Source organism: Anolis sagrei, chromosome 6 (assembly GCF_037176765.1).
Source record: "Anolis sagrei isolate rAnoSag1 chromosome 6, rAnoSag1.mat, whole genome shotgun sequence".
NCBI lineage: Eukaryota > Metazoa > Chordata > Lepidosauria > Squamata > Dactyloidae > Anolis > Anolis sagrei.
Window position 1 is genome coordinate 16,122,402 of NC_090026.1, and position 12,316 is coordinate 16,134,717.

Here is a 12,316-nt window from a genome sequence, read left to right on the forward strand (position 1 = left end):
AGTGTGGTTCTAAGGAAGTTCTCTTGTGTATGCTTTCTTATTTTTTCCCCACCATAACCCTATCTTTTTTAAATGCACTAAAGTAACTCTTTAGTCCCAATGATGCAGCAGGTTAAACCGCTGAGCTGCTGAATTTGATTGAAAGGTGAGCAGTTCTAATCCGGGGAACAGGGTGAGCCTCCACTGTTAGCCCCAGCTTCTGCCAACCTAGCAGTTCGAAAACATGTAAATGTGAGTAGATCATATTGGCAGGAAGGTAATGACGCTCCATGCAGTCACGCTGGCCACATGACCTAGGAGATGTCTAGGGACAACATTGGCTCTTCATCTGAGAAATGTAGATTAGCACCAGCCCCAACAGAAATGACTACGCTTAATGTCAAGGGGAAACCTTTACCTTTACTTAAAGTAACTCTAATACATTGTAACAATGAATGCAATTTGCAAACGACTGTATATTTCCTTACCTCTGATCTGTTTCCCCAAACAGCGTTGAGATAGCTATCTCTATAGAACAGGGGTCCTCAAACTTTTTAAGCAGAGGGCCAGGTCACAATCCCTCAAACTGTTTGAGGGCCGGATTATAATTTGAAAAAAAAAATGAATGAATTCCTATACACACTGCACATATATTATTTGTAGTGCAAAAACACTTTAAAACAATACAATATAATCTATATATATAAATTTGTTAGGGGCATCCAACGAGGAAACAAAACTCAAAAACCCCCCAACGAAACTTAACCAAAATCATAACACAACCCACAAGGTACAAACATATCTACTCAAAATGAAAAACAACACAACAACACACTCACAAAACGGCAAAACAACAAAACTCAAAAATCCCCCAACGAAATTTAACTAAAATCCCCGTGCCCATAACACAACTCACAAGGTACAAACATATCTACTCAAAATGAAAAACAACACAACAACACACTCACAAAACGGCAAAACAACAAAACTCAAAAATCCCCCAACAAAACTTAACCAAAATCCCCGTGCCCATAACACAACCCACAAGGTACAAACATATCTACTCAAAATGAAAAACAACACAACAACACACTCACAAAACGGCAAAACAACAAAACTCAAAAATCCCCCAACGAAACTTAACTAAAATCCCCGTGCCCATAACACAACCCACAAGGTACAAATATATCTACTGAAAATGAAAAACAACACAGCAACACACTCACAAAACGGCAAAAGAACAAAACTCAAAAAAACCCCAACGAAACTTAACCAAAATTCCCATGCCCATAACACAACCCACAAGGTACAAACATATCTACTCAAAATGAAAAACAACACAACACACTCACAAAACGGCAAAACAACTGAGCATGCGCATTGGCGCCCAGCCGCAAGTTCCATCGCGCGCGCACATGGCCTTCCGGCCAACGTTCCCTCTGCGGAAACCATGCCCACTCCAAGCCCCGCCGCGCCGCTTCCCGCACACACACACCCCCTGCCGCAAACACACACGCAACCCCACGCTCCATCACTCCCCCCGCCACCGCACACACACGCGCAACCCCACTCCCCCTGCCGCCGCACACACACACGCAACCCCAGGCTCCATCACTCTCCCCGCCGCCGCACACACACACACGCAACCCCACGCTCCATCACTCCCCCACCCCAATCTTACCTCCTTTTACTTCAGGCCACTTCCAAACCCCACCCCGCCCCTTCCCGCCCTGTCAAAATCTAGGAAAGACAGGAAGGAAGGAAAGAAGGAAGAAAGAGAAAGGGAGGTAAAGAAAAAGGGGGAAGGAAGGAAAGTTAGAGGAAGAAGAAAAGAAAAGAAAAGGAAAGATGGAAGGAAAGAAAAGAGAGACAGCAGAAGAGAAAGAAAAAGGGGGAAGGAAGGAAAGAGATAGAGAAAGAAGAGGAGAAGGAAAGATGGGAAGGAAGGAAGGAAGGAAGGAAGGAAGGAAGGAGGGAGGGAGGGAGGGAGGGAGGGAGGGAGGGAGGGAGGGAGGGAAAGAAGGAGAGAAAGAGGGAAGGTTGGCCACAGCAACGCGTGGCGGGTAAAGGTTGTTATTTCTATTATTATGATGATGATGCTATTGTTCCTCTGAGACCCTTTTAGGGGGAATGGGAGAGGTGTCAGGTCCCAGAGGCAATGCATTGCATTATTGTTATTGTTATGATGGTGGTGAAATAAAAGGAAATAAAAAGTGAAAGAAGGAAGCAAACAGGGAGGGAAGAAAGGCAAAGGAAGAAAGGGGGAGGGAATGAAGGAAAGAGAAGGATGAAACCAAGTAGTGAAAGAAAGAAAGAAAGAAAGAGGCAGAGAAGGAAGAAAGTAGAGAAAGGGGGAGGAAAAGGGGGAAGGAATAGGTAGGGACCTCTCTTTCATAATAGTCCAGATATCTACCTCAACTTTGATAAGTTTTACTATAGGCCACAGCAACGCGTGGCAGGGCACAGCTAGTCCAATATAATAATAGAATATTATAATTATATATTTTATATTACATGTAATATTACTAATAATATTACAATATAATGGTATAGTACAATATAGTAATATATAATACTGATATTGTACTATGCTAATAATATAATATATTGTGTATATGTGTATATATATCTATCTATCTCTCTCTCTCTCAATAATTAAAATGATGAACAATTTTAACTAATATAAACTTATTAATATTTCAATGAGAAGTGTGGACCTGCTTTTTTGGCTGATGAGATAGCGTTGTTTTGTTGTTGTGTGCTTTCAAGTCATTTCAGACTTAGGTTGACCCTGAACGTGGGCCAGGTAAATGACATTGGAGGGCTGTATCCGGCCCCTGGGCCTTAGTTTGAGGACCCCTGCTATAGAAAGTCCTGAAGCTCCAGTCATTCATCACTGCAGGAATGATAGTGTCTAGGGTCAAATAATACTATCATTGTTATTATTAGCATCAGCTAATATTATTTATAAGGTACAGGATGCTTTACAAGGAAAAGACCAAACCAAAAAAAAAAAAAAAAAAAAAAAACCTCTAGTGCCCTGCTCTTAGCCTTACATTTAAGACACGACACACAAATAAAAGGGAGGAAAAGTCCAACAGAAAGTAAGTATATATCCTTAGAATCATAGAGTTGGAAGAGACTTGATGGGCCATCCAGTCCAATCTCCTGCGAAAAAGCAGGAAAATTGAATTGAAAGCACCCCAACAGATGGCCATCCAGCCTCTGTTTAAAAGCCTCCAAAGAAGGAGCCTCCACCACACTCTGGGGCAGAGAGTTCCACTGCTGAACGGCTCTCACAGTCAAGAAATTCTTCCTAATGTTCAGGTGGAGTCTCCTTTCTTGTAGTTTGAAGCCATTGTTCTGCGTCCTAGTCTCTAGGGCAGCAGAAAGCAAGCTTTCTCCCTCCTCCCTGTGACTTCCTCTCACGTATTTATACATGGCCATCATGTCTCCTCTCGGACACGACTGGACTTAATGTCGGGAAAAGCTTTACCTTTGCATTTATACATTAAGGGGCTCACGAGTGATGTTGCAGGAGACACGATGGAGCTGTGTTTTCCTGGCTGCCCTCTCTTCACTCTAACCTATTTATTGGTCCCGCCTTTCCCCAATCAAGGGCCCAAGGCAGCTTACAGACAATCTTTACCGATATAGGCTTAAGCGTCTATGCCTGTTTTATAGGCCTGGTCAATCCACGGTTCTGAATGGTTCTAAAGTAATTAAAAAACAAAAGTTCTGGTGGTGAAAATTTCAGAACTCTAACAAAACTCTCATTATAAATGGCAGTTCCTTACAGAGAGAGGTCAACCCTCCTGTTCAAGGAGCTCCACTGGCTGCTGTTTATTTTCCGAGCCCAATTTAAGGTGCAGGTGCTTACCTTCAAAGCCCTAAACGGTTTGGGACCACCCTACCTGCGTGACCACATCTCCGTCTATGAACCCACACGTTCACTTCGTTCATCCGGAGAGGCCCTGCTCGTGATCCCGCCTGTGTTGCAGGCGCGCTTGGTGGGGACTCGAGACAGGGCCTTTTCTGTGGTGGCCCCCCGACTCTGGAACACCCTCCCAAAAGATCTTAGACAGGCCCCTACATTGGCAGTCTTTAGAAAGAACTTGAAGACCTGGCTGTTCTGATGTGCCTTCCCAGATTAGGAATCTCCAATACCAAGTCCCAGAAGCACTTTAGTAGAACTAAGATTGCTGCACACCGCACACTGCACTTATCTTATAATCCTACATACCTCCTGCCACATCAGCACTTTTAATCTTGTACCCATTACTCTGACCTGGCCCAGTTTTATAGTGTCTTGATGTATTGTTTATTGCTTGTTGTTTATACTGCTTAACTGTTTTAATTTGCTTTAGGTGTTGTATTGTTGTGTGGTGTTTTGAGGCCTTGGCCTATGTAAGCCGCATCGAGTCCTTCGGGAGATGCTAGCGGGGTACAAATAAAGTTTAATCATAATAATAATAATAATAATAATAACAATAAGTTCCTAATGGGTTCTATCATAAAAATCATCAATAATGAAATAATAATTAAATTTTGAATGTTTTGTTAGAGTTCTGAAATTTTCACCACCAGAACTTTAGTTTTATAAGTACTTTAGAACCATGGTTTGCCCAGGCCTACTGTTTTACATGGTCAACACAGGAGCCCCCGTTGGCGCAGTGGGTTAAACCCCTGTGCCTGCAGGACTGGAGGTTCGAAACCGGGTAGAGTGCGGATGAGCTCCCTCTGTCAGCTCCAGCTCCCCATAGGGTGACATGACAGAAGCCTCCCACAAGTATGGTAAAACATCAAAAACATCTGGGCGTCCCCTGGGGTAACGTCCTTGCAGACAGCCAATCCTCTCACACCAGAAGCAACTTGCCCAAAAAAACCAAAAGAAATGGTAAGCACGCCCCCTGCTCCTGCCTCCTCTCCCTTACTTCCGGTTTTCCAACAACATTCCGCGCGCGCCTCGACTGCCCCTAGTTGTCTCCGCCCCCTTTCCGCTTCCCTCCCGCTGATTGGCTCCTGCGGCGCTTCAGAATCCCGAAGTGCACCAATGTGAGCGCAGCATCCGCCTTTTCCTCCTTCTCCTTCTCTTCCTGCCATAGAGGTGAAAAGGGGATCAAGTGCTGTTTGGAGGCAGGAAGACCCAGTGCCTCCAAACAGTGGCCTGCCTGCTTCCTCTCTCCTTACCAAGCTTTTCCTTCTCTTCCTCCTTCTTCTTATCAGGATGGAAGGCCAGCACATCATGGCCCAGGTCCACATCCAGGCTCCTTTGTCTTCCTCCTCCTCCTCTTCCTCTGTGGCTGGAGAGGAATCCAGGAGGTTGCCCAACCCAGCTCGGGATCGCATGGCTGGTGGCCGTTTGCTGGACAGCCACAGCTTAGATGGGATCAGCCAGGTCTATGGGGCCTCCAAGGCCCAGGAGGGGAGGAGAGCCACCATCTCCAGCGCCTTGGAGCTGGAAGGCACGGTCAGCCACGACGGGGACCTGACCCACTTCGTAGCCAACAACCTCCAGATGAAGATCAAGATGAGCTCTCGGGGCAGCTTGGAGGACACCGAGACCACCACCGCCACCTCCTCAGCCTCTTCGCAACTCTCCACCCGGGGCAAAGTGGCCGACATCCCACCCGTCGACCCGCAGGTGATCCGGGACCTGGAGCGGCTGACCCAGGATGTGGCCCAGAAGGTGGACCAGATGCTGCGCGCATTAAACGGCTCCATCCAGAACATGACGGCCCTCAGCGTGGGCTACATCCAGACCTACCGGGACGCCGTGGATGGCCTGGGCGAGTCGGTGGACATGAGCATCAAGGGCATGTACACCCTGATGGCCAGGTGCGAGGAGCTGGACCGCTCCATGCAGCCCGTCCACGCCCTCGCCAAGCAGATCCGGGAGATCAAGAGAACCCTGGAGGTCTTCGAGGCCTTGTGCAAGTAGCACCAAAGAGATCTGGGGATCCACCGGACCTCCTGGGACCTTTCAGGCCCTTTGCAAGGCCCTTGGAATTCTTTGAGACATTTTGCAAATAGTGCCAAAGAGATCTGGGGGATCCACGGGACCCCTGAGGACCCTTGAGGCCCTATGCAAGATTCAGAGGGTCCTGGGATCTTTTGCAAGTAGCTCCAAAGAGATCCAGAGGAGCATAGGAATCTTTGAGACCCTTTACAAGTCGCTGCCAAAGAGATCTTGGACATTAAGAGGGCCTCAGATCTCCAAAGCACCTTGGAAGATTTGGGGGACCTTAGAGATCATTGAGGCATTTTCCAAATAGTGCCAAACAGAACCAAGTAATTCAGAGGGCCCTGCAGATCTTTGAGGCCCTTTGCAAGTAGCAGCCAAAGAGATCCAGGAGATTTGGAGGGCCCTTAAGGTCTTTGAGGTGCTGTGCAAGTATCAACCAAAGAGATCCAGGTGATTCAGAGGGCCCTGGAGATCTTTGAGGTGCTGTGCAAGAAGCATCTCTTTTTCATGGACTCTTCAGCAGTGGGACATTGTGATTCAGACTCCAAAAGGGAAAGGATGTGTGTGTGATTTTTTTTACTTGCAAGGGCTCCTGAAGAACTTTGAGGCACTTTATAAGTTGTGCCAAACAGATCTGGGAGATTCAGAGGACCCTAGAGATCTTTGAGGTGCTTTGCAAGATTCAGAGGGCCGGACAACTTTTGAGGCACTTTGCAAGTTGCACCAAAGAGATCCAGGAGATTCAGAGGAGATCTTTGAGGCCCATTGCTAGATTCAGAGGACTTGAGGATCTTTGAGTACCTGTGCTAATAGCATCAAAGAGATCCAGGGAGATTCAGAGGATCCCGGAGAGTTTTGAGGCCCCTTGCAAGTCATAGCCAAAGAGCTCTGGGATGTTAAAAGGGTCTCAGAGATCTTTGAAGTGCTTTGCAAGATTCAGAGGATTTTGGAGATCTTTGAGGCACTTTGCAAATAATGCTACACAGATCCAAGTGATAAAGAGGACCCTGGAGATCTTTGAGTCCCTTTGCAAGTAGCACCTCTTTTGGATTGACTTGTTCAGTGGTGGGTCTGAGGTGGACACTGTGATTTGGATTCCAAAAGGGAAAGGATACGTGAGTTTTTCTTGCAGAGGGTCCTGAGGTGCTTTGCAAGTTACGCCAAACATCTGGGATATTAAAAGGATCCCCGAGATCTTTGAGATACTGTGCAAGTAGCCTCTCTTTTGCTGATTCAGAGGACCTGGGAGATCTCTGAGACACTCTGCAAGTAGCACCTCTTTTGGGTGGACTCCTTCAGTGGTGGAACTCTGGTGGACACTGATTCCAAAAGGAAAAGGATACATGTGTTTTTCTTGCACTGGCGTAAATAAATTCTGATGATGTTTCTCAAACTCTTGCCCCTGTTTATATTTATAGTCAGCCTGTCACGTTTGTAGGTTTGACTATTGTGTGTTTGACTAATGTGATGTATTAACTGTACTAGATCTCTTGCCAGTCTGGAAATCTCAATGGAAGCTCACCTATTCAGTGTATCCTTCTGCCACTTTTCCCCATCCACCTGGATTCTTATCCACCCCCCATAACAGCCTAAAACCACCGAGTCTTTGCTTTTCCTCCTAGTAACAGTCACTCTTACCTTAAGTGAGGTAACTGAAAAGATTTGCAGTCCCACTTCAACATGGATTAATTGTGAAACAGGTATTAATATAGTTAACAAAGTATATTATTATTACCGGCCGTTAGGAATTGTGGGAATTGAAGTCCAACACACCTGTAGGGCTGAAGTTTGCCCATGCTGATATAGAGCATGTGGAGTAAAAAAAATTAAAAAGTGACTCTCCTCAACAGATCCCAGTGTTACAGTGTTGGCAGCAAAATTTGTTCTATGTTATCATAAAAGTGGAGAGATGTGTTTTAACTTCTGGATGGACTAGTTTTCTGGGAAACTTGGTAGCCTACTCACACACCACATCCTGTCTGATTTTGGAAGTATTTGCCTTGTGTTTAGGGTTTAAAAAATATTTCCTAACCTTTATTTATGTATTTAAAATCCTGCTTTGTTTATCTTTCTTTGCATTTAAAAATAGTTTAAAAAGTGAGTGGAATACAACAAGGTCAGGATTTAGTTGCAGATGGGTGGGAGAGAAAGAAGGGAGCAGTTATAAAATTAGTCAGCAATATGGGAACTGCTGTGGCGCAGTGGGTTAAACCCCTGTGCCGGCAGGACTGAAGACCGACAGGTTGCAGGTTCAAATTGCAGGTTGCAGGGGAGAGGTTGCAGGGGAGAGGTGGATGAGCTCCCTCTATCAGCTCCAGCTCCTCATGCGGGGACATGAGAGAAGCCTCCCACAAGGATGATAAAAACATCAAATCATCCGGGCGTCCCCTGGGCAACGTCCTTGCAGACGGCCAATTCTCTCACACCAGAAGCAACTTGCAGTTTCTCAAGTCACTCCTGACACGACAAAAAAAATATGGGAAGATACTTCTGCAATAGGTTTCAGGGATATCTTTTTGCAAGGGAGTCATATCCTAAAGGCATCAGATCCCAACTGAACTGATCTTGGATGTTAAACATGGCCAGCCACTGGATAGATAGACAGACAGACAGATAGATAGATAGATAGATAGATAGATAGATAGATAGATAGTATATATACACACATTTATATACACACAGCACATGAGCAAGGTTCTAGAGAAGGTGGTGACCTCCAACTCCAATGTTTCTTGGATGTAACCAATTATCTGGATCCATCTTAATCTGTTTTTAGGCCTGGCCACAGGACAGAGACTTCATTGATCACCTTGGTGGATGATCTACGAAGAGAACTGGACAGTGTGTCTCTGCTGGTTCTCCTGGACCTCTGAGAGGTTTTCAATAACATTGATCATTGTATCCTTCTGGGTTGTCTCTCCGGGATAGGACTGGGAGGCACTGTCTTGCAGTGTCTGGAGGACCGTAGCAAGATGATGGAATTGGATTCGCTAGTCTGTGGACTGTAGGGTTCTTCAGGGTTCAATTCTGTCCTCCATGCTGTTTAATATGAAACTGCTGGGAGAGATCATCCAGACTTTTGGAGTTCAGTGTCAAATTTATCCCGACGACATCCAACTCTATTACTCCTTTCCACCGAAAGCCAAGGATGCTATCCTACCCCTAAACCACTACCTGTCATCAATGATGGACTGGATGAAGGCTAATAAATTGAAAGTAAATCCAGACAAAACAGAGGTACTCCTGGTTGGTCAGAAGGTGGACCAAGGTGTGGGATTACAGCCTGTGTTGGACAGGGTCACACTCCCCCTGAAGACACAGGTCTGCAGTCTGGGAGTGATCCTGGACTCATTGCTGACCTTGGAACCCCAGGTGTCAGCAGTGGCCAGGAGTGCCTTCACACAGCTAAAACTCATGTGTCAGCTGCACCCATACCTTGAGACGCCAGATCTGGCCATGGTAGTCCACACCTTAGTTACTTCATGTTTGGACTACTGCAACACTTTTTACGTGGGGCTGCCTTTGAAGATAGTTCAGAAGCTGCAATTAGTTCAGAGATCGGCAGCCGGGCTACTAACTGGAGTGCCATACCGTGAGAGGACAACTCCCATGTTGCGCCAGCTCCACTGGTTGCTTATCTGCTTTCGGCCCAAATACAAAGTGCTTCTTACCTATAAAGTCCCAAACGGTTCAGGCCTAGACTATTTGAAAAACCACCTCTCCGCATACAACCCAACATGAGTTCTGCAATCTGCACAACCAAGCCTAGACCTACACTTGACTATATACAGTAATGCAGTTTGAACTGCATTATATGGCAGTGAGATCAAACCAAAAACAGCTATTTTACATTATGTTGTCATTTTTAAACAAAAGCAATACCTTTCATTGTGAATAATACAATTTGCTTGGGGATGAAGAGGTGATCAGTGTTTACTCTTGCTTTTGGGTGCATCTACACTGAAGAATTTATTTATTTATCATATCACGAGTGAACCAAACAGTTGTATTTAAAAACAAACAAACAAACCCCACAAAGTTTGCAAACTTGACATTCTATTTAATGTCCTTTGACCAGTATCTGGCCACTTGGAGTGCCTCTGATGTTGGTATAAGAAGGTCCCCCATTGTGCATGTGGCAGGGCTCAGGCTGCATTAAAATATTTGGTCTGTGGTTTGCTCTTCTCCACACTCGCATGTCATGGATTCCACTTTGTAGCCCCATTTCTTAAGGTTGGCTCTGCATCTCGTGGTGCCAGAGTGCAGTCTGTTCAGCGCCTTCCAAGTCGCCCAGTTTTCTGTGTGCCCAGGAGGGAGTCTCTCATTTGGTATCAGCCATTGGTTGAGGTTCTGGATTTTAGTCTGCCACTTTTGGACTCACACTTGCTGAGGTGTTCAAGTGAGTGTTAATGACGTATTAATGCAGTTTGACACCACGGTTCAATGCTATGGGGCCCTGGGATTTGTAGTTTGGTGAGTCACCACTACCATTCTGGAGGGGAAGACTAGAGACATTTCAAAACTGCATCTACTATGATTCCATAGCATTGGCCCATGGCTGGCAAAGTGGTATCAAAGTGCACGAATCCTACAGTGTAGATTTTTTAAAAAAATATCTACTATATTTATATACCGCCCCTCTCAGCCCGCAGGTGACTCAGGGTGGTTTACAGTCAGCATCAAAAACATAAAATATGATTAAAACTGTTAATTTAAATATAAAACCAAATAAAACCAATATCAATAAAAACATGTATCAATTAGAGCCTCCTTTTTAAAAGCATTATCCAATAGCATTATCTCACTACCTCTGAGGATGCTTGCCATAGATGCAGGCGAAACGTCAGGAGAAATGCCTCTAGAACATGGCTCTATAGCCCGAAAAAACCCACAAGAACCTAATTATCCAATAGTGTCATCAATAATAATAATAATAATAACTTTATTTTTATACCCCGCCAATCATCTCCCCTAGGGGACTTGGGTGTGCAGCGATCTTAGGTGTGCAGTCTAGTCGTTCTGTCCCCCCCCCCCTCCAATGTCTGTTATATTGCATCTGCAAACGCTTGCTCAAAAAGCCAAGTCTTGTCTTTTTTTCGGAATGTTAAAAGGGAAGGGGCTGATCTAATATCCCTAGGGAGGGCGTTCCATAGCCGAGGGGCCACCACTGAGAAGGCTCTGTCTCTCCTCCCCACCAGATGTACTTGTGACGCAGGCGGGATTGAGAGCAGGGCCTCCCCAGACAATCTCAAAGTCCTAGAAGGTTCATTAGGGGAGATGCATTCAGACAGGTAAGTTGGGCCAGAACCGTTTAGGGCTTTATAGGCTAAAGCCAGCACTTTGAATTATGCCCGGTAGCAGACTGGCAGCCAGTAGAGCTGGCACAGCAGGGGAGTTGTGTGTTCCCTGTTAGCAATCTGGCTGCCATCCCTTGGATCATTTGAAGCTTCAGTCTTCAAAGGCAGCCCCACGTAGAGTGTGTTGCAGTACTCTATACAGGATGTCTAAACCATCAAGATGCAAGCCCATCAAGAATTCAAAACGATCTTGACAGATTAGAGAGATGGGCCAAAACTAACAAAATGAAGTTCAACAGTGACAAATGCAAGATACTCCACTTAGGCAGAAAAAATGAAATGCAAAGATACAGAATGGGGGATGCCTGGCTCGAGAGCAGTATGTGTGAAAAAGATCTTGGAGTCCTTGTGGATAACAAATTAAACACGAGCCAACAATGTAATGTGGAGGCAAAAAAAGCCAATGGGATTTTGGCCTGCATCAATAGGAGCATAGTGTCTAGATCTAAGGAAGTAATGCTACCCCTCTATTCTGCTTTGGTTAGACCACACCTGGAATATTGTGTCCAATTATGGGCACCACAATTCAAGAGAGATATTGACAAGCTGGAATGTGTCCAAAGGAGGGAGACTAAAATGATCAAGGGTCTGGAGAACAAGCCCTATGAGGAGCGGCTTAGGGAGTTGGGCATGTTTAGCCTGAAGAAGAGAAGGCTGAGAGGAGACATGATAGCCATGTATAAATATGTGAGAGGAAGCCACAGGGAGGAGGGAGCAAGCTTGTTTTCTGCTTTCCTGAAGACTAGGACGCCATGGAACAATGGCTTCAAACTACAAGAAAGGAGATTAAGTATATTATATTCCGAGCCCAATTTAAGGTGCAAGTGCTTACCTACAAAGCCCTGAATGGTTTGGGACCAGCCTACCTGCGTGACCGCATTTCCATCTACGAACCCACACGTTCACTTCGGTCATCTGGAGAGGCCCTGCTCGTGATCCTGCCTGCGTCGCAAGCGTGCTTGGTGGGGACGCGAGACAGGGCCTTTTCCGTGGTGGCCCCCCGACTCTGGAACAC

At 45.6% G+C, this 12,316-nt stretch overlaps 1 protein-coding gene across 1 annotated transcript in view; it reads left to right on the forward strand.

Annotated features, from left to right (window-relative positions):
- LOC132779272 (zinc finger protein 721-like) overlaps positions 1 to 12,316 on the forward strand; it is a 28,992-nt gene that overhangs the window by 9,686 nt on the left and 6,990 nt on the right. The window contains exon 7 of the mRNA XM_067469608.1: positions 5,206 to 5,912. Coding sequence (XP_067325709.1) covers positions 5,206 to 5,912 — 707 coding nt within the window. The remainder of the gene's footprint in view (positions 1 to 5,205; positions 5,913 to 12,316) is intronic.